The sequence below is a fragment of the Saccostrea cucullata genome, unplaced genomic scaffold, assembly GCF_032062105.1.
Source record: "Saccostrea cucullata isolate Sc308-1 unplaced genomic scaffold, CSIRO_AGI_Scuc_v1 ctg51, whole genome shotgun sequence".
Lineage (NCBI taxonomy): Eukaryota > Metazoa > Mollusca > Bivalvia > Ostreida > Ostreidae > Saccostrea > Saccostrea cuccullata.
The window spans coordinates 75,001-99,016 of record NW_026930899.1 but is presented as its reverse complement, the minus strand read 5'-3'; the positions used below and the strand labels follow the sequence as shown (position 1 = coordinate 99,016).

Sequence of the window (24,016 nt, the reverse complement as noted above, 5' to 3'; positions counted from 1 at the left end):
GTATTTGGTTTCTGTTTGTTATAAGTATCTTTACATTTCATTCATCTGTAGTTGTGCAACACAGAGAAGAAAACACTTTTTAATTATAGCCTGTTCGGTCCAAAATATGCCTTTCGAAAGCATGATTGTCTGATTATAATTCTAGCATATGGTTTTAAGATGTGATTCTAAGTTTCTCAAATACAATATTTAAATTCGAAAGTCTTGTCACAAAGAATTAATCTGTGAAATATGAATTGCGTACAATGTAGCACCAACCGTTTAAAAGAAAAGTTTCTCAAAAGTAGATCAAGTCTAAGGTGTCAAAGTTGTTGGTACCCTAGTTTATGTCTGTAAATGTCTTGATACAATAAAAATAAATTTTAGAAAAATTTAAAGCCCTAGCACCAACTGTTCAGAATTAATGGCTTACGTTAAAGTTTTCAAAAGAAGTTCAAAATCGAAGGTCATAGTCAAAGGATACGTTGTTGTTTTACAATAGGTAAAACTTTTCACAAGAAATGCACTTGCTGAATATGATAACCCTAGCACCGTTTAAGTTTTACCCAAAGTTAATTTTTTTCCAAAGTAGGTCAAACGTAAGGTAAAGGTCACTGGCTCAAAATTATTTGTACAGAAAGAAAGGCATCTTACAAGGAATACAATTGTATAATATGAAAATCGTAACACATTATTTAACAGTTTCAAATTCTTAAAGAGTGGTTCAATTTTTAAGGTCAATGTCAAAAGATCAAAATTATTTTTGCCCCGGGAAATCACTTTCAGGTATGAAACATATGGAGACAACGAACAGTAAGCCCTAGTCTCAACCGTTCAAACAGAGCACTAAGAATTTTCTGAACACAGCTACGCACCTTTCAATGTAATGTATTTAACATATTTAAAATGAAGTGTTTCCCGAATTATGAAATCCTTGCCGAACGTACTCAGTCGATGTTATACACTATTCATCTTGAATGCAATCTGTCAAAATTAAAACCATTTTAATTTTTTTGTGGATTCACGGTAGGATTAGTTATGGCTGTACTTCGTTTAGTTCTACTAACACCGGACAGGATGTCTTGGGCTCGGTGCCGACAGTGTTTTGGAGTTCACAGGTCGTGATCTACGGCCAGCGCTGGTCACTACTGTCCGTTTAATGGTCCTAGAGTTGTCATGAGGAAAATAAATATATAACTCTAGTCATTTCATGTTATTACCTGTAATTTCTGGGATAGACATTATTTGATTACAGATTTTACGGTGAGATATAATTCTTCTTTTATTGACGTTAGGTATATGGGTAAATATGTGAAAAAGCTTTTTCTGAAATGAACTTTACTATTATTTTATCAATGATAGTTGTATTGCAAAATTTCATTGTAGAAATGCCCGAATGAAATGATGAAGACGACATTGCGATTTTTATGCAGGTGGGGATATCGTGTCAGTTGGATTGTTATTACCCTGTCCGTGTGTGTGTATATCCACACTCTTTGGCAGTACCTGGGAAACTATCGTATAGAAGGTATGTTAACACCATGAGCTCTAGGTTCATTTTTAAAAAGTTTTCCTTATCATTTGAATCACATCACGCATAAATTATACATCAAAATTAAAATTCCATATTTACAAATGCCAGATTTGATGGGACATCATGCTGAAAAAAACATTAATGTAGAAATCTAAAGACTGAAATAAAATTATTATTGTCAATATAAGTTATAAATAAAATATGGGAATGCCTATGACAATAGTGTTATAACCAATTAGTTCAAAAACTTCAGGAGTACTGTGCAACAATATGTTCAAGAAGTGGTGTGAATCAGATGTGGATACTCAAAAATTCCAAAGAACTTTTGGACAATTTGAAATTACAAGAGATTTTACCAAAATCAACAGCTTAAAAACTTACGACTTTTCAACTTTATTTACAACCATTCCCAACGATAAATTAAAGTCCAGGCTTTTCGATATCATTGACAGCTGCTTTTTAAAATAAAAATGGAACTCGTAAATTTACTTACCTGGTCATTGGTCATTTGCAAAATTATTTTGTTAAAACAATTCTGATTGCATGCACAAGAACTCTGAAGTTGACATCAAACAGATGCTTGAGTTTCTGATTAACAATATCTATGTGGTTTTTGGAGACCAGGTATTCCAACAATCTTTTGGAACCAGTAAAACTCGTTTAGTACGAACACGGATACAGCGAATTCACGTTATAGCGGAGTTTTTTTATATTCATATGAACAAATCTTTGTAAAATTTTACGGTTACAACGAAGAAAACAATTTACTATAGCTGTGGCCTTCAATTAGATATAATAAATATATCTTTTATAACGAACTTATCAATTAAAAAAAATTGAAATGTTCAAACTTTATTTCCTTTTAGCATTCGTATATAAAATTCAATATATAAAACCTGGTTATCAAAGATATTTTTTGATACCACATATTTGTCTAATATTTGACAAATCTGTTTCATACTTGGATATTTTAATTGAAAAAGACGTTAATGGTAATCTAACAACCAAGCTATATGATAAACGTGATGACTTTAACTTTTCTATCGTCAACTTCCCTTACTTATGCAGCAATATACCTTCATCACCTGCATACGGAGTATATATATCTCAGTTGATTCGATGCGCAAGAGCTTGTTCTACGTATGAACAATTTCTTAAACGAGGTAAATTATTGACAGGCAAGTTGATGAAACAAGAATATCAGCCGTCTCGTTTAAAGTCATCATTTCGTAAGTTCTATGGTCGATACAATGACCTTGTCAGCAAATGCAATTTATCATTGAGTCAAATACTGACTGACGTTAGTCCATTATTTATACACTGAATTGAAGCCGAATTTTCCCTTTATTTCCTGATCATGACAAGGAGCACACGGCGGGTGTGACCGGTCAGCAGGGGATGCTTACTCCTCCATGGCACCTGATCCAACCTCTGATGTTTCGGAGGTCCTTGTCTGCTTTGCTCTTATTTTTTTTGTTTTATGGACTTTGAGATTGAATACTGTTCGTTATCTCCATATCCTTCTTATATAAACTGTGAACTTCAAGATAAAAAAACATTAATTATCGCTTGAAAGTCTGTCAGCTGGGAAAGTAAATGTTAATCATGTAATCCATCTAATTCCTTTTTTCCCTTTACATTAAAGACAAAGAATCATGTGGTTTTCATATTTTTCTCCAACAGGTTATGATGGATAATATATATGTTATGATGAATTTAATAGTGCGATTATTAGTATCACGTGTTCACTTTTTCACAAATGTATATTCTCTCCACCTTTTTGTACCTTTTAAAAATAGTTTCGTTAAATGTATGGAGGAAAACGAACAGTATTCAAGCTAAGAAGTACATTACATAATACAAATTAGGAGCAGAGCAATCACAAACCTCTAGAACATAAAGATGAGATCAGGTGTCATGGAGGAGTGAGCATCCCTTGCCGACTGATCACGCCGTGTGCTCTTTGTCATGACTAGAAAATAACAGGAAAATCCCCTAATAATCTAGAATGTTAAAAATAACCAAAAAATTAGTATGTAAATCATTATACAAAGTTAATATGTATGTTTGACTCTCTGATTGATTGTATATTTGCTGACAAGGTATTTGTATCATCCATAGACCTTACGAAATTATGACTTTAAATAAACGAAACTGGTGATATTAATTTTTGTTTTATCAACTTGTTTGTCAATGAATAACCTTATTTTAGAAATTAATCATACGTAGAGTGTGCTTTTGCGTATCGAATCAACTGATAGAAATAATCCCTATATGAAAGTGATAAAGGTATATTGCTGCATAAATAAGGGAAATTGACTGATGAAAAGTTAAAGTCGTCATATAGTAAAATATCCAAAATTAATATAAAGAGATGTGTCATAGTCTTTGTTATCTTATTTCAAGCTCGCTTGTTTTTCAATCCAAAAAGGTTTATTGAGAAGCCAAAGCTTCATTTTAAATGCATTTTGGTGAATGTCTTTTTAATGGAGACAATAAAAACATATTTACAAAGACACAGTGTCAGCTTTTGACTGAAATTGCATAACCATAAATTTATATTCATTGCATTGATTAAAATCATCTCTGTCACTATAATTTTTTTTGAAATTTTACTTTAATTACCAACTCTTATGATGAATTAAATTCCATGTTTTTTCAACAATTAAAATAAATATATTTTATATGTCTTATTTTTAGTCAAATGCTTTTATTACAATCACGAATTTTGTATTAGCCAAAAGTGTTATTCTCAGGAGTAACTTGCACTGACCATCAGGATACATGCAATCTATTTAGCGCAGATTTATTTGAAGCATATGTAATTAATGATAAATCAATATTATCTGTCAAAAGTAACGGCTAATATGGATTTTTATGGTTATACAACAGAAAGCATATAAATGACGTGCTTCGTCTGAGCATGTCGTTATGTTAGAGGTACATAGATCTCTGATGGGGAATCAGGCTGTACCAGTTATACAGACCGGTCTGTTTTGTACAAATCAACTCCGAATTTTTATTTAATTTTATTTTTTTTTTTGGATAACATGTTGAAATTATTTAATGCACATGTAATATAACTTGAAGGTTTGATTTTCCTTAATATTTGTCGTAATTAAAATATCTTCCATATCAAATTTAATATGCATATCTTTGGTGTAGGTTTAAAAAACAATTGAATTTATATATTTATAAACAACTCAACTTTTAGTTTAAATTTGCTGCATTGTTTTATATCTCTAGATTCGGTCTCAAAGATTGGGATTCTGGAGCGAAATGCAGTGCAGTGGGAGGTATGAAGTTTTTTTTAAATAAAATTTTTCCTATATTTTGTTTTACCATAAACTTGGATATTCAATGCTTGACATCAAAGAAACAAGATATATTTTCTTTTTCTCTATACAGAATACGAAGCCAAACAAAGGTAAAATTACTTTAATATCCTGTTAGAAAACCCTTCATAAACTTCTTTATAGTAATTGTACATGTTTCTTGTCTGTCATTCCATCAGGATTTTGGCAGTCCCTTTTGTACTGTATCAATTTTACTCTTTCTCTCTCTCTCCTAACAAAAATTCTATTATTTTATATTTACATGTACTTAAGTTAACTACTCGTATAGTACCAAAGTAAATACTTTGGAACTTTGATTTACTTTAGTGAATACTTTGGAACTTTGATTTACTAAAATTAAAACTTTGGAACTTTCGTTTACTATAGTTAAAGCTTTTGAACTTTGATTTACTATGGTAAAAATTTTGGAACTTTGATGTTAGTGTGTTTTTAATTCCCATTCTTCATAATTTCATATTTCTGATATTTCAAGATTAAGATTCATAAAAGCTTCAGAGAATTTTTTTTAAACCTGACCACTCCCCTAAAAGAATAATGTACATGGAATGAACATTTATGTAAAAAAAGTGTCTCTTGTACTGATGAATAAGCAATGTTTTTTTCATTATATTTAATTTAAATGTTATGTAGATTAACTTTAGTCTTATTTATCAAGAGAATAAAATGATATATATGCTACAGAAATAAAATTTAGGTCATTTAGAATAAAGAAATCTGCCTCCTCAACTTCAGTCAACATATTAAGGGGCCGACTTTGGTTTTCATTGTGCAATTTTTTGCGGATCATAGTAAAATGAAGCGTACGTACTGTTTTAAAGCAACTTTTTTTGCTTATTTAATAAAATTAAATAAATTTTTAGAAATTACAGGTTTAAAAATATAATTACATTTTCATATAACTGATTTTTTTTTACCGATTTTGCAATTAATAGGTAGGTTGATGTGGTTACAGTGTGTTTTTGACGTTATGATAAAACTGAAGCTCTTACATAAAGGGATAATAAAATGTTATTAAAGAAAAAATAATAAACATACGCTCATAGAATTTTAAACATAGAAATTTGAGAGTATCTCTATTATTTCTATAATGTTTTAATATAAATCCTTTTTGTCGGTCATATTTTTTGTAATCTAAAAAAACAGGTAAATTCGTTCATTTTTGGCATTTTGAGATGTCCCCTCTGGTAACAAGACGGTAGAATTTTGTGTTTCTTACATATTATGTACAATATAGTATTACTCATCATATGTTATAGTTTGAACAAAAAATCTATGGTAGTATTTGTATAAATTGCTTCAAAATGATAAACTTGGTATTTTCCTATATAATCCTATAGTAAATATACCTGTATTTTGAGACGGTCCCTTAAAAATACCTAGACGGTAGATTTCCCCCAAACTTGGCATATACACTGAAGTTAATGTAAGTTATATATGGTATAAAATGAAGAATTTCGATATGGTAATTTCACACAAAAAAACCCCAGTCGGCCCCCTTAAATCAAAATGTACAACAAAAACCATCCCCAACCAACACAATACTACCCCCTTAAAATGGCTAATTATACACAAATTGATAAAAATACATAAGTTTTTATAAATTGTTAAACTGATCAGAAAACTTTGAAACTTTCATTAAGTATAGTTAGAATTTGTAACTTTGATTTACAGTAGTAAAAACTTTAGAACTTTGATTTACTGTATAGTAAAAAACTTCGGAATTTTGATTTACTATAGTAAAAACTTTGGAATATTTACTTTAATGAAAATAACTTTGAATTACTATTACTTTAGTGTACTATAGTACATGTATTTATTTGTTAGTTATAAATATCTCTCTCTCTCTCCTAAACACACTTTTAAATTGATTTTAATTAACATTTCGACTAAAAGTGCACTTAATAATGTATTGCACACAATTATGTATCACGTTCACCTATTTTTGGTTGTTATTTACAGCTTGGCTAATGATTGGTATTCCTACAGTTTGCCGTAGGAACAAGAATTACCTGAATTCTACCGTGACGTCCCTTATCAATAACATGCAGGGAGTGACAGGGGTCACCATTGTCGTATGCATATGTGATACACGCAAGGCGTGTAGGGAAAACATTAAAACTAACTTAACCAGAATGTTTCTCCCACACATACAAAGTGGACAAATAACGATTATAGAAACACCGGAAGATTTGTATGCCCAGCTGACTCATCTGAAACGGACCTTCAATGATTCAGAGACCAGAGTTCGATGGCGATCTAAACAGAATTTGGATTACTCTTTTTTAATGCAATATTGTGCCAATAGGTCGCAGTATTACTTACAATTAGAGGATGACGTCATCACAGTTCCCAAATTTGTGGACAAAATAAAAGAATATATGCATAAATCTAAATATTGGACGATGCTGGAATTTTCAAGTCAGGGATTCATTGGAAAATTCTTTAAATCAAATAATTTAGAAAAACTGGCAGGTTTACTCAGAACATTTTATAACGAACAGCCTTGTGATTATTTAATTTTCTACTTTTTAAAACTCATGTTACAAGAAAAAAGATTCCTTAGAATACCATCACTTTTTCAGCATAGAGGATATTTTTCATCTATGCCAGATTTAGTAAGAAATGTCACCGAATCCTATTCGCACTTTCCGTCATTCAAGAAACGTTTCCATGGAGATAACCCGGAAGCAGATATTTTTACATCCCTCTCTCCATGGATGTCATTCAAACCCGCATTTGCGTATTCCACAAATGACAATGAAATGTTTTGGTCAACTACTCCACGAGTTGGAGACCACTATACAGTAGTTTTCAAATCACCGCATAAAATCGCACGTGTAGTTGTGCTCACTGGAAAAACAATAAGAAGGGCTGATTATCTTCATGATGGAACTCTAGAAGTTGGCACATCTGTGAAAAAAATATCTAAGAAAAAAATTTCTTGTTCAAATCTCAGCGTAGTGGGATTTTTTGTTCAAGGCAATATTGACGTTAATTTGTTAAATTCAACGCAACCATTTAAATGTTTGAAAATAACAATCACAAAAGATCAAATAACCTGGCTTATAATTAGAGAAATTGCTGTATATACAAATACTAATAAGAAGAAAAACACTAAGATTTCAAGACGTTCAATATAATACTTTAGATCATTATTATTTATTGCAAATTTTTGCTTTTGAAGGCTCTTAAATAACAAGACACAAAGAATTGAATATACATGTTACTATGTATCATATATGAATAAATGTTGTGTTAATGAAACAATGCTATTGACCGGGGAGCTGATCCCTGACCTTCTAATTAATTCTTTATTATGGAACGTCATTGGTCCTGGAGCTTTTTAAAATATTGCAATTATTTATCTTAGACATATCTTCCTCAAAACACCAGTAGAAACGGTTGATAATCAACTGAACATCTGGTTTTGAATAATGCCAATATACAGCTAAAAATTCTTTTAATTCAAGAGCTTGAAATAAAGATACCAAAAGTCTGACACATTTGTTTCAAATTTTGATATTTTATTAGAAAAAAAACATTGATAGTAAATTTACATCAAAGCATAATGATAAATGAGTTTCCTCATTTAAGCTTATCGCCTGCATATGGATTTTTCTGTTTATCAGTGAAATTGATATGCAAGACCATGCTCTACGTATGAAAATTTCTCAAACGGGGCAAGGTATTGACAAAAAAGTTGATCAAACAAGAATATCAACAGTCTCGTTTGAAGTTCTCATTTGGCAAGTTTTATGGTCGATACAATGACCTTTTCAGCACTTATAGCCTATCATGAGACAAAGTAAATGCTTACTGGTGTTTTTCATTCTAATTGCTAGGCCATGATTTACACATTGATCTGTCCACGTTTATTTCCCGGATCATGACAAGGAGAACACAGTGGGTGTGATTGGTGGGCAGTAGATGCTCACTCCTCAATGGCACCTCTGAAATTTTGAGATCCATGTTTGCTCTGCTCCAATTACAATGAAGTATTGTTTCACTGAATTTTCGAGATGAATACTCTTCATTGTCTTAATATTTTATTTTAACCTAACATGCCTTTGTGAACAATTTAATTGCAGTTTTTGGAAAGAAATCATTCCTACCAAACAGAAACAAAAACCAAAGACATGACGATACTGGTTTTCTTTATTATTTTTTTTTACGTGCTGGAAACTGTTTAAAAAAATATTGTTGAGAATATTTTTTAAAAATTATCTTGTCGCATTAAGATTAAGACTTTATTTCGTGTAAACGAGAAGTAACTTTATATATTTTTTTGGTCTCTATGTTAGCAACCATGCAATTCTTTCCAAAGTGTGCATTTATATTGTTCCACTACGCATTTTTCTACCTCTGGAATTAAATATTATCTTGGGGGTCGCACACATTGAATTACAAAAAATCTATTGTGTACTTAAGACTTGTGTGAATAAATTCCCACATTTTCTTTATTGGTATGTAAAAAATCAGGTCCATAAAATAAAATTTTGAAAATTTACAACGATTTTTATCATAAGGTCATGAGACATGAAAAATAAAATATTATAAATCTTTCATTTCTTCAATTTTTCATAAAATTTTATATCTCTTTGTCTTTTGTCTCTTGCAGTAAATTTAGCAAAAAACCATGCAATTCTTTCCAAAATGTTAATCCTTCCATTCTTATGAAGATACAACCGTTTGAAAACTTGCCCTTCGTAGGTGTAGAAAATTCCCGACAGCATCTTTAACATTTTAATCTCTTTTTAGACATTTTCCAGTCTGCTTACATAATTTTTACGTAGTGCAGTGCTCCATGACACTCAATGACGTTCCGTTTTTTGGCTGTGTTTTTACGCGTTGATCATTTATAAACCGCTATAAAACAGTCATATACCCTCCAATTTTTCTTTCTCCCACCGTTTTATGAATACTTTAGGGCAAAAATTTCTCTTTGCACAATTGTGCAATTTTTAGGTTTGTATGTAAAGGTGACAAAATGTAGTGCTCTTTTTATCAAAATAAAAAAGCATATTTTTGAAGTATTGGAAAAAAGGTTTTAATCATAGATATTTATTTAGATCGATACTTAATTTCAAATTGAGCGTACCTGGAAACTTTCTCGCAAACTTGGAAAGTGATGAATGACATAATAGGATATGAAACATTTGCTTTGGAATACATATTAAAGATAACAAAGAAATTTTGAATTGAATCCATCATGACTAAAGTCGAAGCACCTTAGCCCCTATAGGTAAACATACAATAATGATGATTGCTAAAAAAGCTCATAAAAATTTCCAATTGTCTAAATTCTTTTACTATAATTTTTCAAATTGCACATGTATTTTATTTGTTAAATCAAAATTAAAATTGAATTTAAAAAAAAATGTTTGAATAAACAAGAGGTTTTCAGATAATACTTCCGAAATTCAAAACAGATCCACGTTTTGTTTAAGGACACTTCTGTAATATTATAATATTTTCTTTAAAAAATGATTGTTTGCCATTTCCCGACTCGGGGTGAAAGAGCGGGCTCGGTAGGCGAGATTTTTTTTCTCAGAATAATTTCAATTTCATTTCTTAAGATTTTGAAAAGCAATTTTCCAGAATAAATATATTTTTTGCTTCTTGATGTTTAACAAAAGTTCAGTCGGGCCATTTTTAGATGAGATTGCAAATCAACAATTTTTTTTAGATAAAATTAACTTATTTCATTTCTTGGCGATAATCCTGTACAATACTCCCCATTATAATCAGAAAAGAATAAATCATTAAGTTAAAGAAGTTTGGAAGACACATAGACACTTTTTAATACGTCATGAGATAAAGGCAAAAGATATTGGAGTAAAAGGAGTGTCTCGGAAATACACCTCAGGAAGTCATCGTAAATTGTCCGATAAAAAAAGGAGTAAAATCGGTATGCATTGGATAACCCAGAGCGCACATTTATAATTTTTCTTTAAAACTGGATTGTACATCAAAGTTGTCACAAGTAGGTGAACGTCAGCGACAGGTGTCTGTTGAAACTTGGTATTATCAACACTGTACAGGTAAGAATGAATGTTTATATATAACATATACTACGTATATTTACATTCTTTCAAATGTTTATATCATATATGGAAGATTGTATAAGATATTCTTCGATTTTTAAAAATCCTTTTCAGGAATGCAGTTTTCAACTAAATGTTTTCTGGCTATTTTGAGCGCCAGTATCACAGTTATCATTGGACAGGACTTACCAATTAGATGTTATCGTAAAAGTGCGACAGGTAAGACTTGTAGCCCATTGTTATATTTTATTCTGGTGGTAATAATTAAACTAAATCGACAGACAAATCTTTCAGGTACACGTAAGTCTGAAATCATGTTGAGTATATATTTAAATAACGTCATGATTTCCACTCTAAGAAGGTAAAGACCCAGAAGTTCCATATTATTATTGTCAATCTTGTCCTCTTCGGATTGACATAAATAAGTAATAGAATCTAATTTGCATTCCTCTCTCAGGCATGTAGCATGTTTTAAGAGGTACATGTAGCGAAGCACAGATGTGTGCCAAAAGTGAAGATAATTTTATTTTTTTCTCTATATATTTCATTGAAAACAAAATTTTGTAAAATCACTGGAATGACAACATTTCTTTACAGATTTTATCACAAATTTCTTAATAATGAAAGAAATTGTTGAAATTAATAAAACTACAGTTTTTATCTGATTAGCATTGATATTTTAAAAAATTAAGTGTGACTCACAATGACTTATATAGTCAACATTGATCTTGAATTTAAGAACTGATGTTAAGTGATAAACTATCTTTTACTAAAAATAAATAAGTTATGATCTGTTAAATAAAGATAACTACATATTTTCTGGTTTAAGTACTGAAATAAATAATTAAATTGGACAAAAATTGACCATTTGCCAATGATTTTGTTAAACGTTGTTTTCAATGAAACATATAGAGAAAAAAATAAAATTATCTTCACTTCTGCCACACAACTGTAAATAAGAAGATGTACAACCAACTGTAATATTTGTTCAACAAATTAAAAGTGAAAAATGTTTTTGGCACACCTTCCTTCACACACTAATACATGTCTTCCTCTCCTTCACTTTATTCTTGGCAAAAAAAAAAAAAAGGAAAAAAAAAACAAGAAAAAGAAAATGAAAAAAAAAAACACTTTCAATTCAGGTTAAAAATTTCAAATTTGATTTGTGTTGCGAGATACGAGGGAAGCAGCATACCATTCATAAAAATTTACATGTAGTTTTACGATGTAATGGTTTAAATTTCTATATCCTGTGTTACCCTCTCTGGCAAACCTATCGTATATAAACAGAAAGGAAAAAGAAACGCATAGTAGACTTAAAGTGAATTAGAGCTATTATTTTTAATGTATTTTAATTATTTTTACCAAACATTTAGATTCATCTTTAATCGACAAGATTCAAAAATTTTATGGAGTTTGGGCTGATAATTCTTGAGTTATTGAAATTCATATGACACAGTACCACCTAAATGTGATACTGAAAATTCTCACCCTTGCACATCATTAACAACCTTGATTTTCCTGTGCACTAAGTCCATCAGAGTATTTATCTTTCTCATAGGGATACAATTGAACCCTCCAACAGGGTAGTCCTAAGTTGGTCGAGAGTTCTTAGAGCATTCTAAAGCCTACAAACCCTAATGTTTATAGTTAATCCCACAAATTTTCGATTGAGGAAAAAGATAGAATTTAAGGAATTAAGTTGATATGGTAAATGTAAATGTTTTTAAGAAAGTCTTGATAAACGATTGCAAATTTTTTCGGGTTGAACATGCTTCAAATATTAGGCATAAGACGAATATGAAGTGTCGTGCGCGAGTGAGACCGATGCCGAGCTCATGGATCAAAATTGAACTATTGGTTTTTGTCAGTTTTAGGGTTAGTGTTACAAGTATGATTACCTACTGTACATATTAATCATCGGTTTTATATGGAAAACCTTGACGATTACAGAGGTGACATGAAAAGCTATGTCTTGATTTCCCAGGCACTTGTTTCGGTAATAATTTTTAACCCATAGTATTATATATAATAACACAGTGTTATTATAATACTATTTATGTATTCTTATGCTTATAGGCAAGCTCACCGCAGCTTGTTTGTGATAACCCGCATGCTGACCACGCCAACATCAGGCACGTATATTTTGAAGACCCTCCTCCACCCCTGCATTCCTACCCCTTAAAATGGGTATTAATGTGTCATATAAAATTATATATTTGATTGGTTCTGATTTAATTTGTTTATTTATAATTTTTTTATGTACTTGTATTTTGTTTCACTACTATCCTTGGCCTATTTTGTTTTGATGTGCCATCTTTGTGCTAACTTTTTCATATGATGTTTTGATTGTCTGGTCTTGGCCTATTTTGTTTTGATGTGCCATCTTTTTGCTAATTTTTTCATATGATGTTTTGATTGTCTTGTCTTACAGATACTTTTTCTAGTCAGTTTTGGGGGATCAGACATTATCATATTTTACGTAACTGCTAATCAAAGCTTGTGAATCTGATCCCCTTCTTGTTTGTTAAATTGTTCACATTTATACCGTCATTTTAATAAATGACATTATTCATGAGATGAATAATGTCATTTATTAAAATGACGAAATCAAAGGCAATAAATTTCACATACAAAAGAGGGGATCAGACTCACATGCTCAGAATGAAAATTACGCAAAATATAAAAATGTCTGATCCCCCAAAAATGATTAGAAAAAAGTACATTTAGAACAAGAAAATCAACCTGATAAGAAAAATATAGCAAAAAGATGGCACATCTAAACAAACTTTGCCACATCTAAACAAACTTTTCAAATATAAGAAAGATATATCACAATTAAACAAAACAGATAATTTATATATGTTGTTTTTAAAATCATTAGAAATGAGGTAGGCTCGCTGGGGAAGGTAGCGGGTCTTCAAAATTCACGTGCTTCGTGCACTGAGTGGTCAGCTTGCGGGTGTCAAAATTCAAAGTGATGTAGCCGCTTATCCGCACCGCTGATCACATGACCCTATCTCATTCACTCATTGGATATTTACTAATTAACTTATGGTCAGCAGACACAGAGTTAACATGCATTATCTAACATCAAAAATGCTACGCACCATAAACTATACGCCTTTCATATACTATTGGTTAAACATTTATCGCCGAAACAAGAGTGCCTGTGTCTTGATGTGACGTTAAATATTACTCGTACTAATCAGAAATTTTCATCTTTTGAAGAATTCTTTGGATGTTACGAGATATACTCCCCAAACTGTTACTCTGTACAAAGCTCAATAAGGAAATGGATCGACGCCAAGTGTGCCGCTGGGTTTGACGCTAAATGTGACGCCAAGTGTGCTGCTGGGTTTGACGCTAAATGTGACGCCAAGTGTGCTGCTGGGTTTGATGCAAAGTGTGACTCGAAAATAAACGTGGCAGTGAATAGGAATTACTATATAAAAAGACGTACTCTGGCCTTCGAACTCGCTGATTGTCTCAGAGCCAAAGAAAAGGCAACGTGTGATACCAAACAAAAATGTTTCTGGCTTCCCGAGGGCAATTGTGTTCCAAAAGATTTGGTTCCTTGAATACCCTATTGAAAGGAAATAAATGTGCATAGTTGTGGGAATTGCTCTATCCAATGATTTCTGTATATATTACATTAAAAATTATTTGTCAGATACTTCTTTTATGATGTAGAAATAAAGTAAAAAATTGTCAGCAAATGCATGATGAATTTTCTCTCATAAAAAAATAAATTTATGCGTAAATTTTAATTCCTATATATAATTGAACTAAACATAATTTTTTTAAATATACATTGTAAGAGAAATATGAGAAAACCTGGTTGCTATTTTTCTGTTTCTCTCCACGCTTTTTTGTGCCATTTCACCGACAGGAAAGAAGTTTTATTTACAAACAATGTCAATTTACCAACCATAGAATTCTCATCATGTTAATTGACGTTATCAGTAAACAAAACGGTTGATCTCCTTGTTTCATCGACGTGTTTGCCAAAATCCTTTTAAAAAGTCTGGAAAACATCATTGCCTTATTTTAGAAATATTTTTAGGTGGAGCATGTGTTTACGTGTCGAATAAACTAGAAAACAAACTCTATATACGAAGATTATAATGGAATAATGCTACATAGTAAGTAAGGAAGTATACGATAGAAAGATAACATGATTATCATTGTCTTTATGCTTATCAAAGTTTTATTTTAGATTACCAGTGACGTGTTTTTCTAGCAAAATATAAAAATGTTAAGCAAATGTGTCAGTGTCAGACTCTATCTCTGGTGTCTTTTATTTTGAGTTTAAAGGGGTATATCAAATCAAGCAGGAATGAAAATGAATAATATTGTTCTCATAAAACGTTGTCGATATATCCTAATATTGAAACGAAAGTCACAGCAAGATTTTCTATACCGGTATGACTGAAGCATAAGCTTTTAAATATGTCTTTGGTCACCCGAGTCACATCTTGATTACCTAATAATGATCATATGTTATTTTCGACCATTTTTAATTTATTTGCATGTGTTATAAACTTGAGTAAAAAATAATTTCCATTTTTTTCTCCAAAACTGCCGTAGCTATTTCGCATCTTCGAAGGAATGGAAAGGAAAGGAAAACTGTGAATTTCATGGTCGCAATACCTCTGGGGTCAAAAGAAATATATACAGAGGAAGATAACAAATGTTTTATCTGAGTGAGGAGCAGAGCAAAATATTACGGACCTCTTAAAACATCAAAGGTGGGATGAGATGCCATCCCTGCCAATCTATCACTTCCGCTGTGTGTAGTTTGTCGTGATTTGGACTCTACGATAAAATCCGTAGACAATTCAGCGTGTAAATAATGGCCTAAAAATTAAGAAAAATTTATATAAACTATGCGCCCGGCGGCAACAAAGTTCGAAAAAGCTTTTTTTAAGCATATTGGTCACAGTCAAGGTCACAAGGTCATTGACCTTGATGTCATTTGAAAGAACTTAATTAGTGGAGTATGCATACTAAATATGAAGTTTATATCTCTTATGATTCAAAAGTTACGGCGAAGTTCAAAAAGCTTTTTAGCATATAGGTCCCAGTCAAGGCCAAAAAGTCATTGACCTTGGTGTCATTTAGCTTAATAAGCGGAGTATGCTTAGCAAGTATAAAGTCTTTATCTCTCACGGTTTAAAATTTATGGCAAAGGTTAAAGTTGACAACAGACTGACTAAACAATATATATGGCACGCCAAATTCACAAAAATAAAATAAACTTAGTTTCACAGTCGATAAACTAGGTTTATCGACTGTAAACTATAGTTTACAAACCGTAAACTATAGTTAACGATTCGTTAAGTATAGTTAACGATTCGTTAAGTATAGTTTTCATCTGTAAAACTATATTTAACGGTTGTTAACTATAGTTTACGAATGATAATCTAAGTTTTTCTGTCTGTAATAAGCGTTAACAATAGATTTTGTTGATAAACATAGATTCACGTTTGTAAACTATAGTTTACAATCGTAAACTATAGTTAAGAGTTGTTAATCATAGTTTCACAAATCATGAAATTATATTTATCAGATCGTTAACTAAAGTTAACGGTTTGTAAACTATAGTTTACAAATTGTGAAACTGTATTTATCAGATAATCTATGTTTTGCAATCGCAAATGATTGTTTTCCGTGTTAAGTACAGTTTACGGTTGTGAAACATAGATTATCGCGTTAACTATGGTTTACGGATGTAAAATATAGATTAACGTTGTTAACTATAGTTTACAGTCCGTAAACTATAGTTTACAATCGATAAACCTAGTTTATCGACTGTGAAACTATGTTTAGCTCATTTTTGTGAATTTGGCGTGCCATGAATATACGCCCCGCATTTTACTGACCAGTTCATGGTATCGACCATAGAATTGATGACTTTAAACAATGCTGATATTCTTGTTTCATCTACTTGGGCAATAATAAACCATTAAAATTGATGTAATCTAGAAAAATTCGCGCTATCCGATTAACTTGGATTTTGAATTCAGGGCTTTATTTGAATCTGTGGTAGATCTTGATGCACAGTAAAAACGTCAACTCACCTATCCTCTTCGTGCCCACTGGCACATAAGGCCCCAATACACTGCCTTCATTTGCCCCTGTCTTTGGCTGCGGCTCTCGCTGACGCCCAGCCATTCCATCCCAGTTATAGTCTCTCTTGTTCCGTGGTCCTCCTCCAAGTTTGTTATGGGCCGGTGCCCACTTTCCTTCTGGATGCCATGTCAATGCGGTGGTACATTTGACATTTTCTCAGTCCATCTTACTCTCAGGATCTTTCTAAGGCATCTATTCTGGAGGATGTCAATTTTCTCTCCGTTCTTTTCCATGTTTCACTTCCATACATTAGAACCGACAGGACCAAGCTGTTAAATAACTTTACTTTTGTTTGGATGGAAAATTTTAATAAGCTCCAGATTTTACTGAGCTTCTACATTGAGACAGCTTTACCCAGTCTGTTCGTTACTCACACCTCCAAGGTGAGTAAATGTCTCTACATCCTCTAGATCTTGTCCATCAATCTTGACTGCCTCTTTTATGTCAGTGTTGAGCTTAATCACTTTGGTTTTCTCGATATTTATTCTTGGTCCAGTTTGTCTAGCAAATTTATTAAGTCTTTTGCTCGGGGTCTTGAAATTTTGAGGAAAGTGTAGCAAGATTATATATGCAAAGCCTAGATCTTCAAGATTTGTTGTGAAATTCAACATTGTTCCTGTTGGTTCTGTAGTTCTTTTAATTACCTGATCTATAATCAACAGAAATATCCAGACATTGTGCAACCCTGCTTCACTCCTGTTGTTACCTGGAACCAGTCTGTTTGTTCTCCATCTTCTAGGACTGCACATTGGAATGATTCATATTGACTAGGGGTTAGGGGTTTCACCATTCTGATCAGTTTGTCTGGGTGTCACCGTGCGTTAAGACTTCATGATAGACCAAAGACTCTCTCTATGAATGGAATGAAATGCCTTTTCAAAGTCAACAAATTTACAAACAATGTTGAGTTCTATTCGATGTATAGTTCTATCGACGTTACGGAGTGTAAATTGTTGTTCTGTTTAACTCCTCCTTCTTCTGAAGAAAGCTTGTTCACCACGCAGCTGTTTTTCCACTCCAATGTGGATTATTTGTATCACTGTTCTGAAGAAATACTTTTCTTGGCAAAGACAGAAGTGTTATTCCTCTAGAATTGTCACATATCGATCTATCGCCTTAAATTTCTTTGCAATCTTTTCAGGCCTTTACTCCAAACAAAATACCGATGGTATAGTTTCTTGTTTCCAGATTGTTGAAAATAGTTTTTCCAAGTATCTGTTTGTTGTCTTTGCGTCTGCTTTTAATATTTCAGCTGTTATCCAATGTACTCCTCCAGCTTTTCCATTCTTTTGTTTCTTTGTAGCTTTGACAATTTCATCTTTCTGTATGGGACATGTATCCATCTCATCTAATACTTGTTAATAGTCTAATACTTGTTCTTTGCTTTCAACTTCTAATGAATGCTCGGGTTGTGGGCGGTTTAATATTTCTTGAAAGCGTTCTTTACACCTTTTCTATCTTCCATCCTGACTGCTCAGGATCTTGCCCTCTTTATCCTTTATTGCCGTTGTCATGCCTTTCTTCTCATTATTTATAAGCACTCTAGTTATTTTATACACGTTTTCACGTGCCAATTACTTGCTGCTCTATCTGCTTTTGTATTAATGACTTCTGTCCACTTTCTCCTGTCATTCCTCATAGTGCATTTCACCTCTCTTTCTTTAATTGAATATTATATTTATTCCTTAAGCATCTTTTTACCTATATGATTGGCAAAATGACGTTTTAGCTGCTGGAGATCCTTTCTTCTACCACCTTCCCAGAGTCCCTGCTTATTCAAGGTTTTTGTCCCTTTTCTTTTACACTAAGGATTCTGTCTGCTGTCCTGTTGTAACCTTTTACCATATTTTCCCAAATGTGTTCAACACTTTCCACCGTTCACGTTGTCTCAGTCGGTAGAGTGCTGGCTCCATGATCAGGAGGTTGTGAGTTCGAATCTCGGCCGCGACTGACCTAAGTCATTAGAAAATGGGTAGTAACTGTTCCTTCGCTTTGCGCAGGGCACTTGAAGTAAAAGTTGCGGGTCCTTCGGCTGAGACCCGAAAAACCGAGGTCCCTTGACACAGCAGGCGTTGGTAGGATAAAGATCCTTCACTGCTCAATGGCCCTGAGTGCCGAGTAAAGGTAAAATTTTGAAGTCCTTCACTGGTATATGGTGACGTCTCTACATGAATGGGACGTAAAACAACATACAATCACTCAATCAATCAATCAATCAATCAACACTTTCCAATCCTTCTAGCACTTGGAATCTATTTTTCAGCTCCAATGTGAATGCTCTCCCTTTCTCGGGCTGTTGAAGTTTTGTAACATCATACTTCTTTCTGCGAATATCTGCATTTTCTTTTTGTATCTTCAATTTCATTCTGATCTTACATCTTATCAGTTCATGACCACTGCTTGCATCGGCTCCTCTCATCGCCGTTATATCTAAGATGTTCTGTGCTGTTTCGATATAAGCACTTGATAAATTTGGTTTTCCGTCTTTAAATCGGTTGAGATCAAGGAGATTTTGTGTCCTGGTTTGGGGGGAAATATATTGTTCCTGTAATGACAAAGGTGTTGAGTTCGCACATATCAAATACTCGATATCTGCTTTCATTTCGCTTACATAGCCGTCGGAACCGGCACTTTTTTTTCAAAGATTGACATTATATAGTTACGCATTGAAAATTTGAGCTTCCCTTTTTTCATTGATGTAGCCCCTCACTTTCAATCAGCCACCCCACTTTCAATTTGCTTCCGACGCCTCTGATAAATGTTGTTTATGGGTGTGCATAGGGACTTTGGCCTTTACGTGGACTTCCAAATACCTTTCATCCTGATCCACCTGTGTCATTTTGTCCTAGGCATGCCATTTTTTTACACAAGCAAAAAAAAAAAAAAGGTAAAGTTAAATGTCATTTTTTTTCAAAGCCAAATTAGTTAGAAAACTAACCTCCCACTGTGTGTTCAGTGTTACCACTATACTGTGGTAAAAAGTGGGGGGGGGGGGGGGCAACCTTCCTTTCAGTGTACATTTCCTATAGTAAAGGTAATGTTGGCCAAAAAAGTTGTGGGTTTCCAATCATGAGGATTTACTCATTCTGCTCACCTCGGCCTATTCGTACCTCATCTTTGATGAAGGCGACGGAATCAGCCGAGGTTTGGTGATTAACCATGCAATGACGGAGGGCCAGAGTTTTTCTGTTGGATTTTCCTTCCCTTTGCCAGTCATGTTACAGTTATTTAATCAAAGGCGCCGGAGTCTCTTCAACAATGTCACTCAGCTATCAACTTGAAGTTGTATTACTAAAAACGCTATTTAAATATTTAATATTAATTTGTGCTTTAAGTACCGCTCGGTTTGGTGTTACACCTGATTCACTGTATAGCAGAAACTTTATATTGCGTTTGTAATTTCTACATTAATAGTTTTGTAAAATACACGTGAGACCTAGTGCCACGGCGTTGAAAACATGTGTTTGTGAAACACTATGCGAGACGGCAAGAAATCTTTCAAAATAGCTATTTTTTACCACAGTCAAGGTCATTGATAAAAACGCTATTTAAATATTTAATATTTGTGCTTTAAGTATTAGCATCGAAAGTTTGAATAATTGTTGCACCTTCATTCATTGTATAAAGTAATTTTTAGATATAGAACTTTAAAGGTCACAAGGTAATTGATCTTGATGTCATTTGAAAGGGTTTAATACGTGGAGTATGCAAACCAAATATGAAGTCCCTATCTCTCATGGTTCAAAAGTTATGGCGAAGGTTAAAGTTTGCAGATGAAAAGCTATTTTTAGCATATAGGTCACAATCAAGGTCAGAAGGCCATTGACCTTGGTGTCATTTGAAAGAGCTTAATAAGGTTATTATGAGTTTATATATATAATATTTTTGCACAAAAGCAAACAAACAAACAAACAGAAAAAAGGTTAAAAACAATATACCCCCCTCGGAAAACGCAGCCCCTCATTTCAAAAACTAATGAAGCCTTTTAAATTCAATGGATTTGCAATTTCACGAATTTGAAAAAAAAAATATGAAAGTGGTATGTGGTTTAAACAAAAAGTTTTATGATAGTTCCTTCCCCCCCCCCGCGTTTACGTTTTTTTTTTTTCTACTTGTCAAGAAATTTCTGGGTTGAAAAATTTTTTTTGGGACTGGAGCTATTAAAGCGAAATGGAATGATTTAGGCGCGAAACTAAGAAGTCTGGGCTTTTAGTTAGATTGTATAATTATCGTGTATTTTAAAAATACTATTAATGTATGTATTCTTATTATTACAAACGCAATACAGGCGCGGATCCAGAAATTTTTTCCAAAGGGGGGGTCCACCCGGTAAGAATGGATAACAGAAATGTAAATAGCATCGGGCTCAATATTCCGGATTGTTGACAATCTCTCTCATGGAGGACAGGCATGGCTGAGTTGATTACTTCACATTGTGCTGAATGATTACTGACCTATTATCGGTTAAGAAAAGAGCTGTACATTTCATTCAAGGAGTAACTGTTCTAACTGGACATGTGTCAGTTTTAGCAGATAAATACATGATAGTATGGGGAGGATATAACGTAAGTGAAATTAAGGAAGCCAGGTGATATCACTGTTACTACCAGCTTTTAACCTCACTTGTCAGTAATCTCAGTAACCAAAGTGTATCTGTATGATGATGAGCATAGGCAGATAGCCGAGATAGGCGCTTGGTTTCAGGATCATCAGGGTAGTTCTTTTGTTAAAATAAAAAAAAAATTAAAATTACTGAAATAAGCACTCTTTAAAAATATCATATTAATACTGTATATATGTAAAGGTAATACACAAAGTACGCACTATTCTAAAACCAAGCATCAATTATTATGCAAAAAGTCCAAAAAATCTGATGTTTTCTAGGCTTTTTGTAGAATTTTGATATGTGAAGTGTCAAGAAAACATTTTTAAATCATTGAAAGCCTGGAAAATGTAAGATATTACAGACTACTTGGCAACAAATATAATTAACTGATAAAATCTGTACATAAACCATAATACTTGAAGTTGTCTTTCTTTATGTGTGTAGGACCCATGTGTGTATTCAGGATAAATTCTGTAATTACTTCACACAGATCTAACTCTAAAGGTTGTTTCACAGTGCATATTAAATTGTGTTTTGTAGGATGATTTTGATCCGTATCATCTAGCTTATCTTCCACCGAATGAACTGTGGATCTATGATACAGAATTTCAAGTTTGGTATGATTTTCTTTTTTTTATGGTCTATATAGATGAGTTATATATATATAGGCCTAGCCCAATTCTGTTTCTATGATAAATCTTTTATAACTTTTCAGAATTAATATTCAACACAAATTTATACATATGCATAATATGCTGAATGATAATGACATTTTAAACATATTCTTTTAAATAGGTTTTCAAACAAAAGTAAAGATGTTCATCCTATAGCTGCCTCAGGATGTTCTGCATGTGCTCAGGAGGATTCCATGTATGTTTTTGGAGGACATGCAAGCCATGGTTACCTGAATACTCTATATAAACTTGACCTAAATACTTTACAGTGGGAAGGTATATTCCCTATTGCCACAAGTCCCACACCAAGCCCACGGGACAAAGCCGTGTCATGGTTCTATGAGAAAAAGTAAGTTTGTACATTATGTATACTATGGATCCATGGATTTTTTTAGGATCATTAAATTAGGTAAAAAAAAAAATTTAAGTTAATTATTCGGTATTAAAATGACTTTGATTTCTCTGTCCTGATTCCATTCAATCATCAAAATGCTAGACATTTACAGAATGAATTATTCAGAATGAATAAATTGAAGAAGTCTTTAAATAGAAAAAGTATTTTCTATGAAGACATTTTTCAAATCATTTTAGGTTTAAATTGACATTTTTTTCAAATCATTTTAGGTTTAATTTGATTTGATTTCAGAATTATTAAAATAATTATTATATTCTACATTTCTACTTTATGTATATGTTAATCATGAATGTAGCATTTGCATGGTCATTCTGTTTTAAAACAATAGTTTTATATGATTAATTTGGTTCATTTTCACTTCAATTTTAATTCTCATTCATTTTTTTTTTAGGTTTTATACATTTGGAGGATATGGAATAATCGATTACACCAGAGACAATATGTATTTGGAAGAAAGCAGGTCGTTTTTTCAAGATGAAACATCAGAACATGTATGTGTAATTTAACTGTATATTTATGTCTAAAATTATTGCAACCAATTCAATATAAACTTTTAAATGATCGTAAGTGTATTTTGTTTAAATAGATACGTAAAAATTTTATCTTCAAAAAAAAAAAAAAACAGAGTAAAAAAAAAAAAGAATTGCCTTATTGTATAGAACTAGTCTTTAATATCTGAATTTGATGATAAATACTATGTATGCTATTACAAATAAATGTTCAAGGATTTGAGAAAATAATTCATATTTCATATGAAATTAAGATCTCCCTTTTTTAGAGAGGTTGGAACAATCAGTTGTGCATTTTTGACTTTAACACAAAGGAATGGAGTCTAGCTGAGTGCAAGGTATTTAATATGTATCTTATTCTTTTCCCAGTATGTGCTTTTTCTCTATCAAAAAGGGTACATGTAATAATATATTAATGACATATAATATTAATATTTAATTACTTAAGATTAGTTTGAAATGAACATATTTCTTTATTGAGTTGATTAGGAAAAATGTTAATTTTTTTATGACAGGGACAAAAGCCCTCTGCAAGGGCAGCCTCTTCTGCTGTAAGGTTTGGGAGTAAGGTATTTATATTTGGTGGGAGACACCGGAATCTGCGACTGAATGACTTACACTGTCTGGATCTGGATACAGCCACCTGGAGTGGCAGGTAAGATAATCTATCTACTATATACATTTATATGAGGGTGATTTACACCATATAGATCTGATACAGCAACCTAGAGTGGGCAGGTAAGATTATCTCTATACTATATTGT

General features: G+C 32.4%; 4 protein-coding genes across 4 annotated transcripts in view; 3 read left to right on the top strand and 1 right to left on the bottom strand.

Annotated features, from left to right (window-relative positions):
• Positions 1–24,016, bottom strand: part of LOC134230479 (uncharacterized) — a 237,853-nt gene that overhangs the window by 164,476 nt on the left and 49,361 nt on the right. The window lies entirely within an intron of this gene.
• Positions 1,018–8,256, top strand: LOC134230469 (alpha-1,3-mannosyl-glycoprotein 4-beta-N-acetylglucosaminyltransferase C-like). Its single transcript, XM_062712296.1, has 5 exons — positions 1,018–1,242; positions 1,366–1,507; positions 4,760–4,809; positions 4,922–4,940; positions 6,829–8,256. Exons 2-5 carry the CDS (start codon positions 1,381–1,383, stop codon positions 8,007–8,009), a joined length of 1,377 nt encoding a protein of 458 aa, XP_062568280.1. The 5' UTR covers positions 1,018–1,242; positions 1,366–1,380; the 3' UTR covers positions 8,010–8,256.
• LOC134230468 (uncharacterized) lies at positions 10,592–14,632 on the top strand. Its single transcript, XM_062712295.1, has 3 exons — positions 10,592–10,910; positions 11,028–11,132; positions 14,145–14,632. Exons 2-3 carry the CDS (start codon positions 11,030–11,032, stop codon positions 14,492–14,494), a joined length of 453 nt encoding a protein of 150 aa, XP_062568279.1. The 5' UTR covers positions 10,592–10,910; positions 11,028–11,029; the 3' UTR covers positions 14,495–14,632.
• LOC134230488 (kelch domain-containing protein 2-like) overlaps positions 21,551–24,016 on the top strand; it is a 9,378-nt gene continuing 6,912 nt past the window's right edge. Inside the window, exons 1-6 of the mRNA XM_062712325.1 lie at positions 21,551–21,613; positions 22,195–22,271; positions 22,450–22,677; positions 23,135–23,234; positions 23,522–23,590; positions 23,768–23,907. Of these exons, the coding sequence (XP_062568309.1) occupies positions 21,590–21,613; positions 22,195–22,271; positions 22,450–22,677; positions 23,135–23,234; positions 23,522–23,590; positions 23,768–23,907 (638 nt within the window). The 5' untranslated portion in view covers positions 21,551–21,589. The remainder of the gene's footprint in view (positions 21,614–22,194; positions 22,272–22,449; positions 22,678–23,134; positions 23,235–23,521; positions 23,591–23,767; positions 23,908–24,016) is intronic.